A 20083-nucleotide genomic window follows, 5' to 3' on the forward strand; every position below is an offset into this window, starting at 1 on the left:
ATCTGTTAACAGACAGGATGGGAGCTGGGTAAAATTCAAAATGTATAGTCAATATACGCAATAATGTCCGTTATTTCTGATTTGATTATCTTGCCCTCATTCCTCATGTGTTTATTGTTACATATATTTGGAAAAATTGCAACAAAAATATATATTTGGAAAAAAATGCAAAAAAAGATATTTAAAAGCAAACAAAAATGATATGCCCAGTATATGGCAATATAAGAGTACATTTTATATTAGAATTTAAAGTTATACATTTTTGCTGTAAATGCAATGTGTGCATGCTCGTCAATGTATAGGTAAATCAATACACTACATTATATATGGTGCTATTTGATGTGCATGCAGGGGTGGGAGCTAAGTATAGGAAAGAGCCCCTTTTTGACATGGTCACCCCCACTTTTTGCCTGGTATTTGATGCAATTTTGACTGAAGTGCACTGGATTCCTGCTAAACAGGTCTCCAGTGCCAGTGCTCTTTCCCCAACATAAAGTAACTGGGCAAGTATTCCCCAATAGGCAAAACCTTTAGCACCCCTTTAAGTCCCTAGTAAACACCCCTGGTACCTAGGGCATGGGTACTAAAGAGGGTCCCTTAAGGCCTGCAGCATGTATTGTGCCACCATATCAATCAATCAATCAATCAATCAGAACATTTCTAAAGCGCACTACTCACCCAACGGGGTTTCAAGGCGCTGGGGGAAGGGAGGGATACTGCTACTGCTCGAATAGACAGGTCTTGAGTAGTCTTCTGAAGGTTAGCAAGTCCTGGGTCTGCCGTAGGAAGATGGGGAGGGTGTTCCAGGTCTTGGCAACGAGGTGGGAGAACTATCTGCTGCTGGAGGTAGCTCTTAGGAAGCGGGGGACAGTGGCGAGGTCGTGGTCGGCGGAGCAGAGCTGGCGGTTGGGGGTGTAGAAGATGAGTTGTCTGTTGAGGTATGCTGGTCCAGTGTTGTGGAGTGCCTTGTGTGGGTGGGTGAGGAGCTTGAAGGTGATCCTCTTGTTGATGGGGAGCCAGAGCAGGTCTCTCAGGTGGGGTGTGATGTGGCTGCGGCGAGGGATGTCAAGGATCAGGCGTGCAGAGGCGTTCTGAATGCGTTGTAGTCGTTTCAGGAGTTTGGCTGAGGTTCCTGCGTAGAGGGCGTTTCCGTAGTCCAGCCTGCTGCCGACGAGTGCCTGGGTGACCGTTCTTCTTGTTTCGGTGGGGATTCACCTGTAGATCTTGCGGAGGGTGTTGAAGCATGAGGACGAGACGGCTTTGACCTGCTTTGTCATGGAGAGAGTAGAGTTGAGGATGAACCGCAGGTTGGGTGCGTGGTCGGTGGGTGTTGGTGCTGTTCCCAGTGCGGTCGGCCACCAGGAGTCGTCCCAGGCCGAGGGGGGAGCCGAGGATGAGGACTTCTGTCTTGTCCGAATTCAGCTTCAGACGGCTGTTCTTCATCCACTCGGCGACGGCTTTCATTTCTTCGTGGAGGTTGTTTTTGGTGGTGAGGGGGTCTTTGGTGCGGGATAAGATCAGCTGGGTGTCGTGGGCGTAGGAGATGATGTTGAGGTCATGTAGTCGGGCGACGTGGGCGAGTAGTGCCATGTAGATGTTGAACAGTGTCGGGCAGAGGGATGAGCCCTGGGCTACGCCGCAGATGATCTCGGTGGCTTCGGAGCGGAAAGAGGGGAGGTGGACGCTCAGGGTTCTGCCGGAGAGGAAGGAGGTGGTCCAGTCCAGAGCTTTGTCTCGGATCCGGGCGTCATGGAGGCGTGTGCGTAGGGTGCGGTGGCAGACAGTGTCGAAGGCGGCAGACAGGTCCAGGAGGATGAGGGCTGCGGTTTCGCCGTTGTCCAGCAGGGCCCTGATGTCGTTGGTGGCGGCGATGAGGGCAGTTTCGGTGCTGTGGTTGCTGCGGAACCCAGACTGGGACGGGTCCAGGATGTTGTTCTCCTCGAGGTAGCGGGTCAGTCTTCTCAATAACCTTCGCCGGGAGCAAGGAGAGGGACCGGAAGTTCTTGAGGTCCTTAAGGTCAGCCTTGGGTTTTTTGAGTAAGGCATTGATCTTGGCGTGCATCCAGCTCTCCGGGAAGGTTGCTGTCTCGAAGGAGATGTTGATGGCTTTTCGGAGATGGGGTGCGATGGTGGTGCTGGCTTTGTTGAAGATGTGGTGTGGGCATGTATCTTGCGGAGATCCGTAGTGGATGGTGTTCATGATTTTGATGGTGTCGTCGTCACTTATGTTGGTCCAGGAGAGCAGGGGATCAGTGCATATGGTGGCCGTGGGGAGGGAGGTCTCAGTGGCTGTCGGGGCGGTCGTGACGTTGAAGCTGTCGTGGATGTCTGTGATCTTGCAATGGAAGAAGGTGGCAAGGTCTTGCGATTGAGGGATGTCGTTGGTGTTGGAGCTGGGGTTGGAGAGTTCCTTCACGATGTTGAAGTGCTCTTTGCTGTTGTGTTTCTTGTCGTCTAGGCGGTCTTTGAAGGAGGCCCTTTTGGCGGATCTGATGAGGTGATGGTGTCTGCTGTGGCGTTCTTGTGGGCTGCGTAGTTGTCCAGGGTCGGTTAACGGTGCCATTTCTTCTCTAGTTTTCTGCAAGTTTGCTTGGAGGCCTGGAGGTCCTCGTTCAACCAGTGGCTTTCTTGCTGGTGTGTCTGTTAGAGGGGTCCTTGATCGGGGCAAGGCTGTTGGCGCATTCATCGATCCGCTGTCTGAGGTTGCGGACGGCGGTGTCGGGTCGGCGGTGGGCTCCGGGCGAGGGTGGTGGTTAGCTGGTCTTCGGTGACTTTTCTCCAGCAGCGGCGAGGAATCTGTTGGGTGCGGTGGTGCGTGGTGGGTTTCCGAAAGTCGAAGTGGATGCAGCGATGGTCGGTCCAATGGAGTTTGGTGGTGTGGCTGAAGGAGACATGGGCGCTTGCGGAGAAGATGGGGTCAAGCGTGTGGCCGGCAGAGTGGGTGGATGTTGTGACGAGATGTCTGAGGGCGAGGTTGGCGAAGTTTTCGATCAAGGCAGTGGAGTTGGTGTCGTTGTTGTTCTCGAGGTGGAAGTTCGGATCCCCGAGGAGGATGTAGTCTGTGGAGGCGAGGGTGTGCGTGCTGACGAAGTCGGCGATGGAGTCGCTGAATTGTGGCCGGGGTCCGGGGCGTCTGTAGACGAGGGTTCCTCTGAGGGTGGTGTTGGGATCGGTGTGGATCTGGAAGTGCAGGTGTTCGGCGGTGTTGAGGGTGTCGTCGGTGTTGGTCGAGACTCTGAGGGTGTTCCTGTGGACGATGGTGATTCCTCCTCCTGTCCAGTTGGAAAGGTCCCTGCGGGTGATCTTGTAGCCGTCCGGGATGGCTATGGCGATGTCGGGTGCCGAGGAGGGGTTCATCCAGGTCTCCGTCTCCATCAGGAAGGCGATGTCTGGGGAGGTGGTCGAGTAGGTCCTAGAGTACAACGGCGTGTTTGCGGGCAGAGCGGGTGCTGAGAAGGATGCATCTGAGGTGGTTGCGTTCTTTCACGGTGGGTGGCTTGGCGGGTCGGATGCTGGTGAAGCTGCAGTTCAAGTGATCCTTTCTCTCTTGATTAATGCATACTACTTTTGGAAACTGAAAGGATCTGCCTTTCCACCTCCCCCCTTCTGATTAGAAGAAGCTGCAGTTCCGGCAGGAGAAGGGTTCTTGTGTGCGCTTCGGGGATGCCAGTAAGCAGGTGTGTAATCATCCGGTGTTGAGTGCGTGGAGGGTGCTGGCATCGTAGCGGTGTTGGGCGTCGTGGCGTTCGCGGGAGCCAGGGGTCCTGGCGCTGGGCGTGTTCCAGGCGCAGACGGGCTTGCCTTAGGCGCGCCAGCAGCGCTCCCGCTGAGCGCGGCCGCACAGCGGCCACCATATAAGGGAGGAGCAGCTAGGAGGCGGGATCGGGGCGGCGAACGGGCGAGCAGGTGGGCGGGGCCGCGGAGGCGCAGCGGCGGGAAGAAACTGGCGAAGCAGGGATACAGAAGGCAGTACAGGGGGTACAGTGAAAAAGGGGAACGAGGGTACAATACAATATAATTACAAGCAAAACAAGACAAAACAGTGAGCAGAATGAGCGGTACCTTGCTACCGGATTACAGAGGCAGAGGGGCCTCAAACTTGCGGCGGGGGCCATGACAGGCAGCGGGGGCACACGGACGCACTGGTTGAGCTGTGCGGCGTGGGGGGAGCGACTTGCCTGAAGACCGGGTCATGGGACCCTAAGGAACACACCACACAACTAATGTAGACTGTCACTGCAGTCTGTGTGAAATGGCGCAGACAAAAGAGAAAACACCCTGTGTGCCATGCACGCCAACACTGCATGGAATATATGCACGTCACACCTACAGCAGGCCTTATAGCCGTAAGGCAGGGTGCATAATACTACACGTAAGGACATATCTGTATGAGGAGATATGCCCCTGTGCTGTCTAGTTCAATTGCTAGGTAGTACAAGTGAACAGGGAAGCCATCTTAAGAATATATGTACTGGGCACTGGTCATCATGAGTTACTCAAACTTTGGTGTTTGTTATCAAACAGCTTGTTTTAATAAATCAATACTGATACCAGTAGTGGATTTATTGAGATATGCAACCAGAAGGCACCTTAGAGGAGCCCCCCCCGAAAACCTACCAGCCTCTTAGTGTGCTGGCTGAACGGTATTGTCAAGCCTGCCACCGCAGAAATGTTTATGAGGTCCTGCAGGTGAGAGCCCGTGCTCTCCGAGGCCAGAAGCTCTGGAGGAAGGTGCACACACCTCCTTCAGCAGGATGTCAAGAAAATCTACCTACCAGTGCCAGGGACTTCAAAGCCCCTACCGCCTTTGATATGCAATTCTGATTACATCAGACCTGGGAGATGCCTCCCCCTGCCCTGAGGCCCCTTTGGCACCAGGACAGTTGGGAAATTCGCCATTAGTTATATAGAGAGTGTAGTGACCCCAAAGGTAAGTAGCCCATTGGCTACTGACCTTCACTCCCCTTAACTCCTTGGACGCTCATGACAAGCTCAGCTCGTCATGAACAATGGGAAACTCAATAAATCAGCACAGGGGGGGAAAATGCACAGCAGCGATGGTGTTAACACCCCTAAATGGAGCTTAGATTCGTTTGACTGAAGAAAGAAGAGGACAAAGAAGAGCCGAAGCAGCAAGAACTGTGGACTGCTGGTGGACTTTGGCGCTAAACCTTGCCTGCCTACCTGCTCCTGTCCAGACAATTGCGACAACTCGACTCGTCCTGCAGCTCTGCATCCTTCAAATGCCTTTGAGGGCATCCAGCACTTTTCCAACCTGTCAGCATCTCCCCTGAAGTGGAACCCACAGGCACCAACGGCAACGTCCAGTTCACCAATCTGCAGTTTGCCAGGTCCTCTGAAGCAGCAACTACCTAGGAAAAGGTCACCATGCTCCAGGACGTCAGATCTGGCTCCCTGCCAAGTGAGAAGATGCCAGGACCAACCGGAGCTCTCCTGCACCAATACTGCAGGTACTAGACCCCTTGCACCAACCAAATCTTGTTTGAGTCCAATCCAGACTCAAACACAGGAGAGACCATGCAGCCGACGAGGGACATCAGATTTGCAGAGGCCAGCACAGAGAGTGGCCCAGTTGCCCTGATTTGATTTGCAGGTCTAACTGAGAATCATGGGGGCCGTTGACGCACGGGCACCAGCCGACCAAAATCATATGCACCCAAACTATCGGACCTGGGTCCAAGATAATCAATGGTGCTACCCTGCTCCTAGGACCCCCATGAACCGAGCCCCTCGTTGGACACTTCAGGACTTGTCCCCAAGTTCCCCTCTGCAGCCTGTTTCTAGGTGGTCCCTCTCTACGCCTATGGTGTAGCACCCAAGGCTTCCATCCAGTCCCAACTGTTTATCCATGTCCGCACCTCTGCACCCTGACACTCCTTGGCAGGTAACCTCAAACTGCTGGTGGTACTTTGAACCTTGGCTCCCTAGCATCTACATCAGTGGTCTTTAAACCTCTTAAAGCCGCACCCCCCCTTGGCAAAAAAAAAATCATTGGGAGCCCCTCCCCTCTAAATTTTTCACAATTATTCTATTAAACTGCCAATGTTTAGATGTGTCTAGACTTTTTTAAACGTTGCAGTTAAGTTCTGTATCGTTTCAAAAATGCAATCAAATACATGATTGCCAAACATACTATTCTGGTAAAGTAGGCCTTACTAAGGATACAAGTATCCATATAGTGATTATTAGAAATTGGGGTGGGGGTTTGAAGTACATTTGGTGTCCCTTCCCTTTTAACTCCTTCCCCCAACCTATTTATTTTATTTATTTGAGAATTTTGTAGAGCGCGCAGATTGTGATGGCCCATTACTGCTGCTCATTCACTCACCATCCACCCCTCCCCACCCTGTTTTTTCTTGAGCGTGTATCTCATTTTATTGGCTTACGTGTGTTTAAAAAAAGCATTAACTACTACCACAAAAGAGAGCATTTGGGATTATTAATTTAAGCCCTGTAAGCCAATAAGGGTCGTCTGGACTTTCTACAAAATACACCTCATTTTGGTATACTACATAAAAAGACAGCTTCTTACACTAAGGATAAGGTGCATGTTAACTTTTGAATGTAATGTTTTTTTGACATTTTGAGCATCGGCCGCTATTACACCCCAATCAGTATTAACTTCCTTTTACTTTTAATCTTTTCAGGGTATTTCACTCTTTTTTTTATATATTGCTTTACATTTCACCTAATGTTTGAGGCAAATACCATTTAAAATAGGTAGGCCTGGTTAGTTATTGCAAATGCAGTGATGGGCTATGTCTTGACCCTCCTTCCACTTTATGGATAGACTAGGATAGCTACCAGCTGGGCAGACACCCTATTCACAATTGTATAAATGGAACAAGGGCATGGTGTTCTTTTGCTACATTTAACCTTGGTAATCGACGAAGTGTGGGTTGTATTTTTTTTAACACTTTTCCTCATCAAACTGTAATGTTTGATGTCCGGTGATGCGAGTGGTCTTGGGAGTATGGCCAAAGTTCACAGAACATTAGAAGCTGGCCTTTGTGCAAGGCTTTGGGAACGGAGTTAGGGTCACACACCGTTGGGCATTGGAGAGAGGGTACTAGCCTTTGATGAATGGCATTTTGGTACTGGGTTTAATGTACTGGTGTTGTGTCTCATGCCTTCGGGGACTGGACTGCTGTTGAGTGTCAGTTTTTATGACTAGCATCTGTGAAAAGGACTGGGGACTGGACTTATGGACTATTCTTGGATAACAGCCATGTGAAGTATGGCCCAGTAGTGCTGGGCATTGATTAATAGTTTTGGGGACCAGTCATGTGCCACAGACCGGTGGGAAATGGGCCTTAGCGATGGTATTTGCTATGTGACCATGCCTCTTCCAGACCCCTATTCCCAAAATGCTTTGCCCTGAATGGGCAATGTGCTCGGCATCCAGAATATAACAGCTATCACATGATTACCCTCAGTAGAGCCAAGTGGAATAAATCTTATCTATCATAACAGACAGCCTCACAAGCACAGCTGCAGAAAATCCACCCATGATTAACTACAGCTACAGCTGGTAATTCTGAGGGAAAATACCAGGAGTTAAGAATTCCAGCTGATATCACCCAATGATTTAATGAGGATCATGAGTTAAACAGTTCAGAATGGGGAAGAATTTACAGAGTTGTATCCAGCATGCCAGGCCAGCTTTCTCATTGGCTTGACCATCACACATGATTTATGAACGATCTTTGGAACTCTAAATCACATTAATTCAAATCTGACAGCTTCTGCAGTGTTTCTGCATGACGAGGAATCATTTTCAGCCTTTTGCTCTTGGCTTAGTAAGCCTGCAGGATCTTCAATTTAGTTTCATGGTCATCTATTTGATATGCCAATGCACTTTCGATGACAGACTGTTTCCAGATGCACATACTTCAGATATAATTGTATTTACATAGCGCCTACTACCCTGACGAGGCATGGAAGCACTTTTCGGCGAGTAGCATGCTACTCCAAAACACAAAGTTAATTAGCGATGGATTCGTTTAGGGAAATCTAAGTTGCTCATCCGAGTAATGGACATGTGAATCTGTTAGTTGGAATGAATAGGATAAAGGAGGGATAGGAGGAAGGAAGAATCTTGAAAGTGTTTTTTGGGAGATCATGGTAGTAAAAAGAGATTTGGGATGAGTCGAAGGAGAGATAGAGGAAGAAATATTTTAGAAAGAGTTATTATGGAGATAACGGTAGTAAAATGAGGTTTGGAAGGAATCAAAGTAAAGATAGAGGAGGGAAGAAGAGTCTAGAAAGGGTTCTTTTGGAGATGATGGTAATACAATGCAGTAAAATGACGTGTGGGGTGACTAAAAGGAGGAAAAGTGCAGGGAAGAGCTGAGAAAGGCGTATTAGGGAGATCACTGTAGTACGATGAGCTTTTGGATGAATCAAATGAATGATAGAGGAGAGAATAGCCTAGAAGAGCTATTAGGGAGATCATAGGGGTAAAATGAGATTGTGCTAAGTCAGAGAGTGGAGGTAAAGGATATACTGAAAGTGGTATAGGATGAGAGAGTAGTGAATTGCGGAGGGTTGAAGTTTATATATTTTTTTTAATGTCCATTCAGTTTTTCTACAATAGGAGTAAAGTAACAAATATATAGACACATAACTACATAGAGACGTATACATGTAAATGGAAAATAATATAAATATCCATATACTGTACATGTATGCATAAATAGTTAGAAACTCCGGCTTGCAAAGTACTGCTGTGATGTAAATTTTAAAAGCATTCCAGATAGTACTGGTCCTTTGGGTCAACATTATTCTCAAAGATTTCAGTGATGGACCTCTAATCTCAGACTTATAGACTACGTCCTACAGGTAAATGCCAGAACTGCCTAGCAAAGACTTCTCACAGGAACACTCCGTGTAATTGTGACTGGGGAGTGATCTGAAAGTGTTCTGGGGAATACATCTGCACTAGTGACCCTTTTAGCACACACAACATAGATCAGGAAGAAATTCATGTGTGACGTGATATGAAAGACAGAGGAGTCAAATATACCCTATCACTAGGATGGTCTTGCATTTGTATGTCTATCAATTCATACCTAAGTGCAAAATGATCTTGTCCACCACTGACTGCTGCGACAGCAGTTTGTCAGAATCTGCCAGAGTCAGGTCTAGTTTTATGTAGAGATGTAAACCCCACAAAATATTGAAGGCATTCACCTCATGACACTAATACAATACTGAACCATAAAAATCTGGAGAGTCCCGGGCATACCCTGTACTATAATAGATCTACCATTTGGATCTGCTGGGCTACCAATTAACCTAAAAAGACTTCCATGGATTAATTTTGTCATTCCTCTGAACAGGAATTGAAAGATCTACATTGAAAGCGGCTAAATAAGGATGGCTTCCTCCTTTAGTGCAAACTTCCCATGACGTGAGGGTCAATGGATAAGACTTCATTTTGAGGTGTTCTTACATTATTCAGGTTGCACATGTTCCAACTTGTGAGTCGGGTTGCTATATTTGACCTTGCATCATCCTTTGGACCCCAGAAAACTGCACCTGTTCCACTATCGGTATCACCACTAGGTTCTTCGTTCTTTTCGTTAATTATTCTTGATGTTTCCTTTATGTACAGCAGTTCCTGAGTAAGAGCAGAAGAGCTACGTTGACTGTCTGAGATATGCTGTTCTACCCTGTTGATTCAAGGTGTCTGTTGAAGTATTCTTTCATGAGGTAGATGCACATTGCTAGGGAACCAATCTTGCCATCAATGGTTTCTAAGCCATTTTTCATGTGCAGAAGGACAGCCTTGACCATAGGTGTTTTCCACTTCCTAGGGTTCTTTATCTCAAGTCTTTCCTCCTGGCAGCATATTTACATATAGGGTTTTTTGAATCCACTATCCCATCTGTTCTTAAGAGCTTTCCTGATCAGGCTGAACCCACTGGTCACCCTCATTATGTCAAAACCGAACAGCCTCAAATGTAACCAAAACTGTTGCTAAGTCATACAACACAAGAAAGCTTTCTATCATCACCTGAAAATACAAACAATCTCTTGAAATCTCCACCGTGCCCAGGCCCCATCTGACTACAGTAGAAAGTACAGAATTAGGTTTAATGGCATTTTCAACCCAATGCCACTGAGTATTTGCCAGTTAGAAAATTAGTGTAACCATTGTTAACTGGAATGTTTTTGTCCCTGTGAACATATCTTCGTACAGCAATTGCACAGGAAACATGGCATAACGTCATGCTGCTGAGCACCATTTATGCTAAGCAGGAAATACCCAGCCTTTTCTGATGGGTTGCTGAAACATGAAGGGAAGTTGGGCTTTTTTCAAGACTAAAATGAATTATAATACAGGCAACAAGGAAAATTTGTAGGTTGGGGAACATGACCCTTGTGTGAAGGTTACCTCGCATGTTGGTAGACATAGATCCGCTTTGAATTTAGAGAATTATTACACATTAGATTAACTGTGCTATTAATTTACTAGGTTTGTGCCCATCATTCTGCATGAAAATTGGCATCCTAAGTAACACGCTTCCAAGAGGCCTTATAGCACAAAGAAACATTCAAACTAGGAGTTTACTACGAAACATGCAAATTTGCAATCTAGATTCTCACGGTCTGAAGAACCGCACTGTAAGTGTAATATTGTCTCATTATGGGTTTACAGATCTTTGTTATTTTGTCACCTTTCTGCTGCCAAGGCCCACCACACTGTCAGTGAAATGTGCATGCAGAGGCTCTGGCATGCTTTTAGAAACAGATATTCAAGAAATCCCAAGAAGAGGGTCTCGGAAACCAAAGACATGCCAGTTTCTTCATCTGGCCCCGAAAAGACGTCAGTGCCATTGTGGTCCCTGAGGCAAGGATTAGTCAGTGTTTGAAATGCCCTCATTGTTACTCAGTAGAGACAAGCCTGGATACCATCTCAGGTGATTAGTGCCCTCCAGAACTCGACTAAACATACTATAACACGTAACATCTTTATAGGGTAGCCAGAAAATTCTAATGTAGGCTTGCTCAGAAGTAGGCCCTGTACATAAAGGATTTAACTTAGTATAGTCACATTTTGTATGGTTGCAGGTGGCTGTAGGTGCTTACTCTGTGGACTTCATGAAGCAGCTCCTTTCTTGCTTCGTGTTGGGTTCTGTAGTGTATCACACTCAGAATGCTAAATCAGGTAGCTGATGTAGCATAAGGGTACATATAATTTTGTGCATGGGATCCTAAAATTGTGCCACGGCTGTTATATCGGATTAGGTAGCTGTTATTTTACAATCAATCTCAGTTAAATGAACTAATGCTGAGTTCAAAATGCTGCATTACAAAAGGGTAGTAGATCTAAGAAAATGGAGTATCTTCAGTCACACACGTACAATATGTAAATAATTTATTTAGAAGAAACTTCCAGAGACTACTTACTTACCTGGGCAGACACAGTTGCATCGGATGCCTCTATCAATAAAATCAGCTGCCACTGACTTTGTGAGTCCAATCACAGCAGCCTTTGATGTACTGTACACACATCTGTTCACAACACCTACTCAAATAAACCAAGAAGCACAAAATGAGTTTGCAATCAAGATACAAAAATCATTCGTACTTTATTGAAAATTCATTGGGAATGCAACTAAAGATCATCAAAGTTTACAATATACATATGAATATTTTAGTTTTCTGCAAGACAATTTAGGGAAAACAGCTGGTGGCAGTGAAGTGGACAAAAGGGGGTGTTTTTACTAAGGGAGGAAAATCCTCTGTTCCCTGACTTATCTTGGAAAACAACCTTGAGAATGTAGGTCTTACTATGTTATGCTAAACTTAGTTGTAAAGCATACAAATGCCAGAGGTCTCTTGGTGCTAGATCAATGTGAGCCAGAACAACAAAAAGCCAAAATAAGAGCCCGGAAAATACCTAATTACACAGCTTATAAAGTTGGCAATGCCTGTAAGAAAAGCCAACTCTTAATAGAACATCTAAATGCAAGGAGATATTTTTCATGGTGAATTGGGTCAGGTCGAAAATTCCAGAACTTGACTGAATAAATGGTAAATTTACAGCCACGCGTATTAAACCTGGGAACAACAAGTAGATTCGCTGAAGCGGAAAGTTGTGCCCTATTAGGGACATACCTTTTGAAATGACTAATGACAAAAGGTACCTTTATAAAGCTGCATACACAACACAAAGAGCCTTAAAGTGGAGGTGAAATGGTAAGGGGCTAACGCAGGAGAATCTAGGAGCCTCTGAGGATAAATGTGCATTGGTGTTCTGGCTAACTTCAAACTTGTCAGCAGATAAGTGAGGAGTCCCAAATAGAGTGAGTTAGCATTTTCACACGTTTTCCATCCTTTGACAGAATTGTATCTTTTATATTATATTAGGAGACAGAATCTAGGAGTTTCGTTGATTGTCAGAAATTCTCCTATGTCCTTACAATTCAAACCAAACAATCATATCTAATCAGGCACAGGCACAAGGTTATTCATGCAGGATTTGTTGACCGCTTAGTTAATCTAGTCCTAAATTAGCAGCCACTGTATTTATGAATAATGGGGCAAAGAGGGGAACAGAGTAAAACTTACAGTCTTCCTTGACATTGTTGACAGCGGTTATTTCGATTATAGGAGGAACTACTCGCCTGCTTGGGATTGGTTTTGGATATGTGGCATAACTTCAGCTGTCACACCGATTAATCAGGCGGTGACAGCATATATTAGATGGTTTTATGAAGCAAGGTTCATCATTCTATGTTCCTCTAGTGGCACAGTTATTGCTTCTATTCTGGTCTAGATGACCTAGTTTAGCACTTCATCCTTTGCGTGTGAAACGCTGAATAGTAATACAATTGAGAAGCACAGTCAGTGACAGAAAATACAGCAGAGGTGTGAACAGCAGATGATTTGGGGCTACTTAATATCACCTTTGTGGTCTCTCTCCAATGCACTTCCATTTCCTTTGCATTTTTCCGATTCTCAATGCATGTCTCAGAGATGACCATATGGCCTCTCTGCAGATTTGGTTACATGATTCCAGGGTCTTAATTCCTGTTTAACATCCACTTCCACGCTCTGGGAGTACAATGGGTTTGGGCATCCCAATGTCTCACATAAAAGCTGGGCCTCAGTGTAGTATTATACTGCAGACTTTTGGAATGTTACAGCCAGCAAACACCGACAAAGACTTCGGTCAGGAAATTCCTCCTTGAGACTTCTGGTATCTCAGGACTGAGAAAATGGACTACTTTTCTCCTCTTAAGAGAATTTTGAAGAAGAGGATTCTTTAAGGGTGTGACCTTGATGTATGGTTCTGTTCTGAGTCCTGTATATCCATTCCCTTCATATGAACTTGCTTTGAGCTGATGAACTATTTAATTTATACATTTGGACATTTTATCATTTCTTGGTGCAGGAATTTTAAATGTACACACCTTAACTCACCCTCCACTCTTCCTAATGAATTAGTTACCATGAGTAATGGTCTTACTAGTGGATACTCTAACAGCAGATTTCCCTCCTTTAGAATATCCCCTGGCGTCAGGCTGGATCTGGGGATTTTTCTTAGTGCTCCAGCACTCCATGGTGAGACTGTACCGCACTGGAAGTGACAGAGCGGATTCCAGATATAAGCTCCAACTGTGCGTGCTAATGCCAGCTTCATTGATCTTTTCCCTTCTGTGCCCTAAGATGATGAGAGTTGAACAAATTGTCTGTGGCAGTTAGCTGGTTACTAACTTGGAAACGTGTTTTTATGTTAAAAGAGTCCATTCCACAGAACAGAGTGGAGGGAGGGAGGGAAGTGAGGAATCTGTGGATAGATTAACTAGCAGAAACAGCGTTACCAAAGGTAAGTAACTTGTTCTTTTTATGGATACTTGTAACCTCAGATTTCTCACCTTTAAAATGGAGGATCTAGGATGCCAACACACATTGCTTGGGGTAGTACCAAATTAGGGTTGTTTTGTCCACAAGGACCTGCACCAGCCTCCCCCAAAGGACAACAGGAAGCTTGCACACCCAGGCAGATCACCTAAAGCTCCAAAATGTTGATATGGATCTGGCTCTCTGATGGAGATCTGAGACCTCTGATCTTCACCTTTCCCACGAGGGCCCTCCCAATCCAGCACTGAGACCTCTTTGACAACCATGAACTCTGGGAGGGGGCGTTGTCTCACAGGGCAGACTGGCGCTTGTAAGCCACCATTGTAGAGCGTGAACAATCTCATCCGAGATCTGAATGGAGAGGCCGCACCCTGATGCTAGGCCCACTGGGATCACAGGTTCCACTGCAGGGCCCACATATGCCACCTGGCATTCAGGAGAAGGCAGCTGCTCTATGCTAAAAGACCCAGAAACCTTAGTCATCCTCACCCCATATCAAGGACTGATCCCAAAACATTGGAATCATATCCTGAATGTCCAGGACTCCTTAGGTTGGTGGAAAGGTCCTGAACACTACCACGTCTAGGACTGCCTGAGTGAAGAAAATTTTCTTTGCAGCAAGGGAGCAGGAAATGGGAGAGTGTTGTCTGTGCTGGTGTGAAACACCCTAGACCACAATAGGGGTGTGTCAGTTGCTGCGTCACAGGATTGGAGGGTTGGTGTTGCCTGCAGGCTAGTCTCATTGAATAGCCCCTGCACTTTGTATATTGTTGCAGAAATTGCTTGACTGGTGTTAACAGTAACCACAAAACGAGATAAAGGAGGGAGAGTAGGTGGCCAAAGGTATCTCCTGTCTATTTGCAACACTTTTAGAAAACGTTAGATTTGTTAAAAAAGTTTCCCTGCCCACCAGGTAGTGGCATGCTTCATCATAGGGCTGTTACAAGATCCCTGCGAAGACCAACGCCTGAGATGGAGCAGAGGGACGGGAGGACATAAACATAAATGTGCTGGGATCCGTTCGGTAAACAAAAGGACAGGGAAAGGAAAAGTCTACAGAGATACCGTACATCAAATTTTATTCCTGGGTTCTCTGGATAGAATTAAAAGATAAAGAGACGGAGATGGTCAAGGGGAGATTAGGGCTCCCTTCCTCTCCAGTACTACTTTTATGTTGACATGTTTCTGCCTTTACCATCGCCCATAAAGGGTCGTTTCAGCCTTCCTCAGTACTAGCGAGCCCTGATCCGGGTCACTCCCTTTCCTGGCAAATAACCAAATCTTCAAGGGAATGTGCGCATTTTGACGTCATAAGTGTTACTACATATAATGACCTGTCTTGTCAATTTCTGTGTAGACAATCTCACATGTTACAAGTTTCATCGGTACGGTTGCTCAAAATGGAGTGCAAGCGGGAGCATCCCGGTGTAGTCACACTTTCCTCAAGGGTTTGGATGCCACTTAATCTGTGCCTTTCGCCGCTCCATGCTACTGCCCTCCATTTTGAACAACCGTACCAATGAAACTGTCCTTTTGTTTACTGCACGGATCCCAAAACATTTATTTTTGTTATGTCCTCCCCTCCCTTTGCTCCATCCCAGACGTTGGTCTGTGCAGGGATATTGTAGCAGCCCTATGAAGAAGCATGCCACTGCCTAGTGGGTGAGGGCAGTTTTTTTTAACAAACCTCACGCTTTCTCAAACTGTTGCAAAGCAACAGATGACACCTTTGGCCACCTATCTCCTCCTCCTCCTTTTCCTCGTTTTGTGGTACAGCACGAGTATTACAGGGAGGATGGAAAAGGAGTAATACCTCTCTCCCCTTCTTTTTTGTGTGTTGATCTGGTGTTTACAGTACCATGGACTGTGATACAGTGCAACGGTCCTTATATCATTCCAGACCCAAATCATACATTTCTGAAAATAACCTAGAGTCATCAAAGGGCATGTCCATGAAGGGTGCTTGCCTGTCTCTCGAAAACCTATGGACCTCATTCAGACATACCTTCTAAGCACGATACTGGTTTCAAAAGCTCTGCCTGTGCAATCAATAGTGTCCATGCCACTCGAAGTATATGCTCTGCAGCATCCTGGCCATCATGCATAGTTTAAGCTTGTGAAGCTCTGAGGTCTTCAGGAAGCTTGCTAGCCATGTCCTCCAATAGACAATCTACGTTTATGGATCTGAGGACTACACTAGCCAAAGAACACATTCTCTTTCTGAAGGCATCAATTCTTTTTGCTTCTCTCTTTGAATGACTGATTGGAAATGAATTTGGTAAACCTACTTGTTGATGCCTGAGCAAGCAAGCTCTCAGCGTTGGCTACTTGGTTGAGACGTCCAGATCACTGGGTGCCAGTTTGTGTCTTCTAGCCATGGGTTGAGTAATCGAAGGGGACGAGAAAGGTTTTGACTGTCACCATAAGGACATCAGTAAGGACCTCACTGAATGACAGCAATGGCCCAGATGAAGCTGGCCCTGTTTAAGAATATCAGTTAATGCATTTGTCTTTGTTTCAATAACGGGCAAATAGAAGTCTAATGCTTCAGCTGCCCTCCAAATCACTACTTTAAACAAGGCACTTTCTTCCATTTGGGGCCCAGGTGGGGAGTCTAGCTCTATTTCAAGGTATGTGTCTAGATCACTAAAAAAATGTAGGTCTATGTTCAAGATATGGTCCTTATATTGATGAAAGCAAGTTGTGTCACTCCCCATTATCATCAGTGTACTAGAGGACTTTGGGTACCTCCTGAACTGTATCAGAATCAGATCTGAAAAGGCCTTAAGCTTCTAATACAGTGGCGGCTGCTAGCTGGAGAAATCAGTGCGGCAGCGTGAGGGGGAGAATAAAATAATAATAATAATAAATTGCCTGAAGCCTGATATCTGCTGCCTCAACACCTCTTCAGACAATACTCACACAGGCTCCCAGAGGCTCCTGCACCAATCCAGACGTTACTCCCATGCTGGTATTACCCAACGTGAGAGAAAAATAGGGATTGGGAGGAGCAGGCTGTTTCCACGCTCCAGCAGGGACTGTGAACCTGTGCCAATATCTCCAAGAAATAGCCTGGAGATATCTAGGTATGTATGTAGGTTTAGCCATTCTACGATGGCCAACCAAACCTATATGGGCCCTGACAGTGCCCTGAGCCCACCACTCCTCCTGCTGGCCCGCCCTCAAGACTCGGCAGTGGTTCTGGAGTAAAATAAAATGATAATAAAGCTGTTTTATTAACTACTTTTTTATCATTTTATTTTACATGCATCTGCTGTTGCCAGCAGTGGGTCGGCGCTCCTCCGCCATAATGGAGGTACTGACCCTGCTCTGATAATACGGGCACTGAAGAAGAGGTTTTGAGTTGGAATCGGACTGCTTAATCACCAGTTATGCCTTTGAGATTTCACAGCACACCATGGGCTCTGGGTCAGAAATCAGAATAGGCTCTTGGGCTAACATCAGCAGAGTAGGTGTCGGAAAGGAAGGAACTGGCGTGGAACTAGGCACCAAGGACCATATGTAGGTAAACCAAATTTATCGATTCTAAAATACCGAACTTTACCGATTCGGTATTTCAGAATCGGTAAATGGTATGTAGATATTGATTCTGTAAATTTAACCGATTCTGTAAATTTTACTGATTCGGTAAAATTTGGTAAATACCGATTCGGTATTTACCGATTTGGTAATTCCCATTCATTCCTATGGGCCTAGAGGCCCTTGGGAATGAATGGGATGCCATTCACTATTACCGATTCAGTAAATACCGAATCGGTAATAGGGGGTGCATATTCAAGGGTTGACACATTGACACTCTGTTGCACCCCTGAATCGTGCATGTGTGCACATGTGGCACACATACATGCCCCAAGGGTATGTATGTCTTTTGGAAAAGCACAAATTTGCTTTTTCTAAGGTTTTCGATATTTACCAATTAATTAATTACAACAGAAGGTATCCAGGAGTCACAAGCAAGTTTCTCTCCTAAACAAACCGCTACACGACAAAAAGAAAATTGTGGGTTGAAAAAAGTTGGACATAGACACCATTTGAGCACACATCCATGCAACATACAGTCAGGGTAGGAATTATTCCCATCAGTTGTCTCTCTGTACCACCACTCTTACATCATTTGGGTTCTCCTTACCCAGGAGTTAGTGCACATACAGTCACACTAGTTATAAAAAGGAGACTGTGTGAGTAAGGAGACTGACGTTGGTTGTTTCACTGAGTGGTGTCAGTATGGTGTTGGTGTGATGTTACAACTGAAAAAAGCAGTGCAAGTGAAAGTAAGTGAAGTGAATAAAATTGGGTGAAACTGAGTAGAATAGTTATATTTAATGTTTTCTCTCAGACCCCTAAGTGACCACTTGCTGAGTAGATATATTATGTTAAATCTGCTTTCCACTTTTCACTTGTTTTTAAACTTAGGGGTCTGAGAGAAAACATTAAATATAACTATTCTACTCAGTTTCACCTAATTTTATTCACTTCACTTACTTTCACTTGCACTGCTTTTTTCAGTTGTAACATCACACCTACACCATACTGACACCACTCAGTGAAACAACCAACGTCAGTCTCCTTACTCACACAGTCTCCTTTTTATAACTAGTGTGACTGTATGTGCACTAACTCCTGGGTAAGGAGAACCCAAATGATGTAAGAGTGGTGGTACAGAGAGACAACTGATGGGAAAAATTCCTACCCTGACTGTATGTTGCATGGATGTGTGCTCAAATGGTGTCTATGTCCAACTTTTTTCAACCCACAATTTTCTTTTTGTCGTGTAGCAGTTTGTTTAGGAGAGAACCTTGCTTGTGACTCCTGGATACCTTCTGTTGTAATTAGTTCTTCTGTTAGGGGCATGTATCCAGTACAGAGTCATTAAAGTAGCCCTTAGACCCTCTTTTAAATAGTGTGTGTTTCACGTTTCGATATTTACCACCAACTTTTAGTTGTGGGTAAATACCGAATCCTTAACTCAGAAATGCACTCACTTGAGTGCTCCCTACATTACGGATTCGGTAATTTACAGGATCGGTATTTTAAGGATTCGGTAATTAACTGATTCCTTAAATTACCGATTCGGTAAATTACAGAATCCTTAAATTTGGCCCCTACATCTCAAATGCCTAAAACCGGTCGGTTACGGCCGAAATTCGGTAATTTCGTCCGTTACCGACCGGTATTGGGCTACCTACATATGGCCCCAAGTGTATAAGTTAGGACTGGCTTTGGAGCAAGTCTGGTAGTCAGTCCCAAGAGGGGTGACGGGGCTGCGTATGGGGTGGACCTCCCAGCAGCAGGCGGAATTGAGACCCCATAGACTTTGTGGAGACTGTAGGCAAGGCAGAGGGAGCCAGCATAGCAAGATAAGTCTGAAGCATGGCTTACTGCCAGCTGCAATCTGCTGCGGGGGCAAATATAACCTGTGAAATTCACTGTGAACCAGGATAACTGCAGGATCAGATAGGATTATGGCAACAACAGAGAGGTGCTGTTATAGTCCATTTAAGTACCTTATATAGGCCTAGGTAACACTGCAACCTTTCACCTATATCCTTCCCCACATCACATACATCTCTTCTACTGTCTAATGGTTGTTACAGCAAATCTATTCTACACTAGAATAACAATTGTTCAATAAATCTTTATTGAAACGCCCATACTGTTTATTCTGTGTATCTCTGAGACCGACTAAGTGAGCACGAGTGACTTAGCGAAAAGTAGTATATTGTTTCCACGCTTCTGCTGGATCAGGGTTGTCATGTTCTGAGGTTGCTTGAAACTATTCTCTCCCTGATAAGAGGAGATTCTAGTGGCACTGTGAGCTAGCTCATGCAAACAGGTTAACATATACGGTGGGGGTGCTCGGAACCAGTCTGCCACCAAACCCACAGTGTATGTTATCCGAATGTGCAGTTCCTGTATAGGATACTTGGGAACTACACGACAGTGCAAATTTCATCTTTAAGTGTGTGGCGGGAAGGGAATGCATCCCTATTGACTTTCTTACTGCCGGGTCTGGTGGCTCAGTGGACTAATGCGTCTACTGCAGGGGCCTGTGTTCGACCTCATGGTCACAGGTTCAAATCCCGGCGGGTCCACTCAGCCTTTCATCCATTTGGGGTCGATAAAATGAGTACCATTGAGTTGGGTAACAATAAACATCTGTTATTTC

The 20083-nt window shown here is 45.6% G+C and overlaps 1 protein-coding gene across 1 annotated transcript in view; it reads right to left on the reverse strand.

Annotated features, from left to right (window-relative positions):
• Positions 1–20083, reverse strand: part of BDH2 (3-hydroxybutyrate dehydrogenase 2) — a 134148-nt gene that overhangs the window by 18029 nt on the left and 96036 nt on the right. Inside the window, exon 7 of the mRNA XM_086951850.1 lies at positions 11441–11554. Coding sequence (XP_086807976.1) covers positions 11441–11554 — 114 coding nt within the window. The remainder of the gene's footprint in view (positions 1–11440; positions 11555–20083) is intronic.

This window comes from Lissotriton vulgaris, unplaced genomic scaffold, assembly GCF_964263255.1.
Source record: "Lissotriton vulgaris unplaced genomic scaffold, aLisVul1.2 SCAFFOLD_1282, whole genome shotgun sequence".
NCBI lineage: Eukaryota > Metazoa > Chordata > Amphibia > Caudata > Salamandridae > Lissotriton > Lissotriton vulgaris.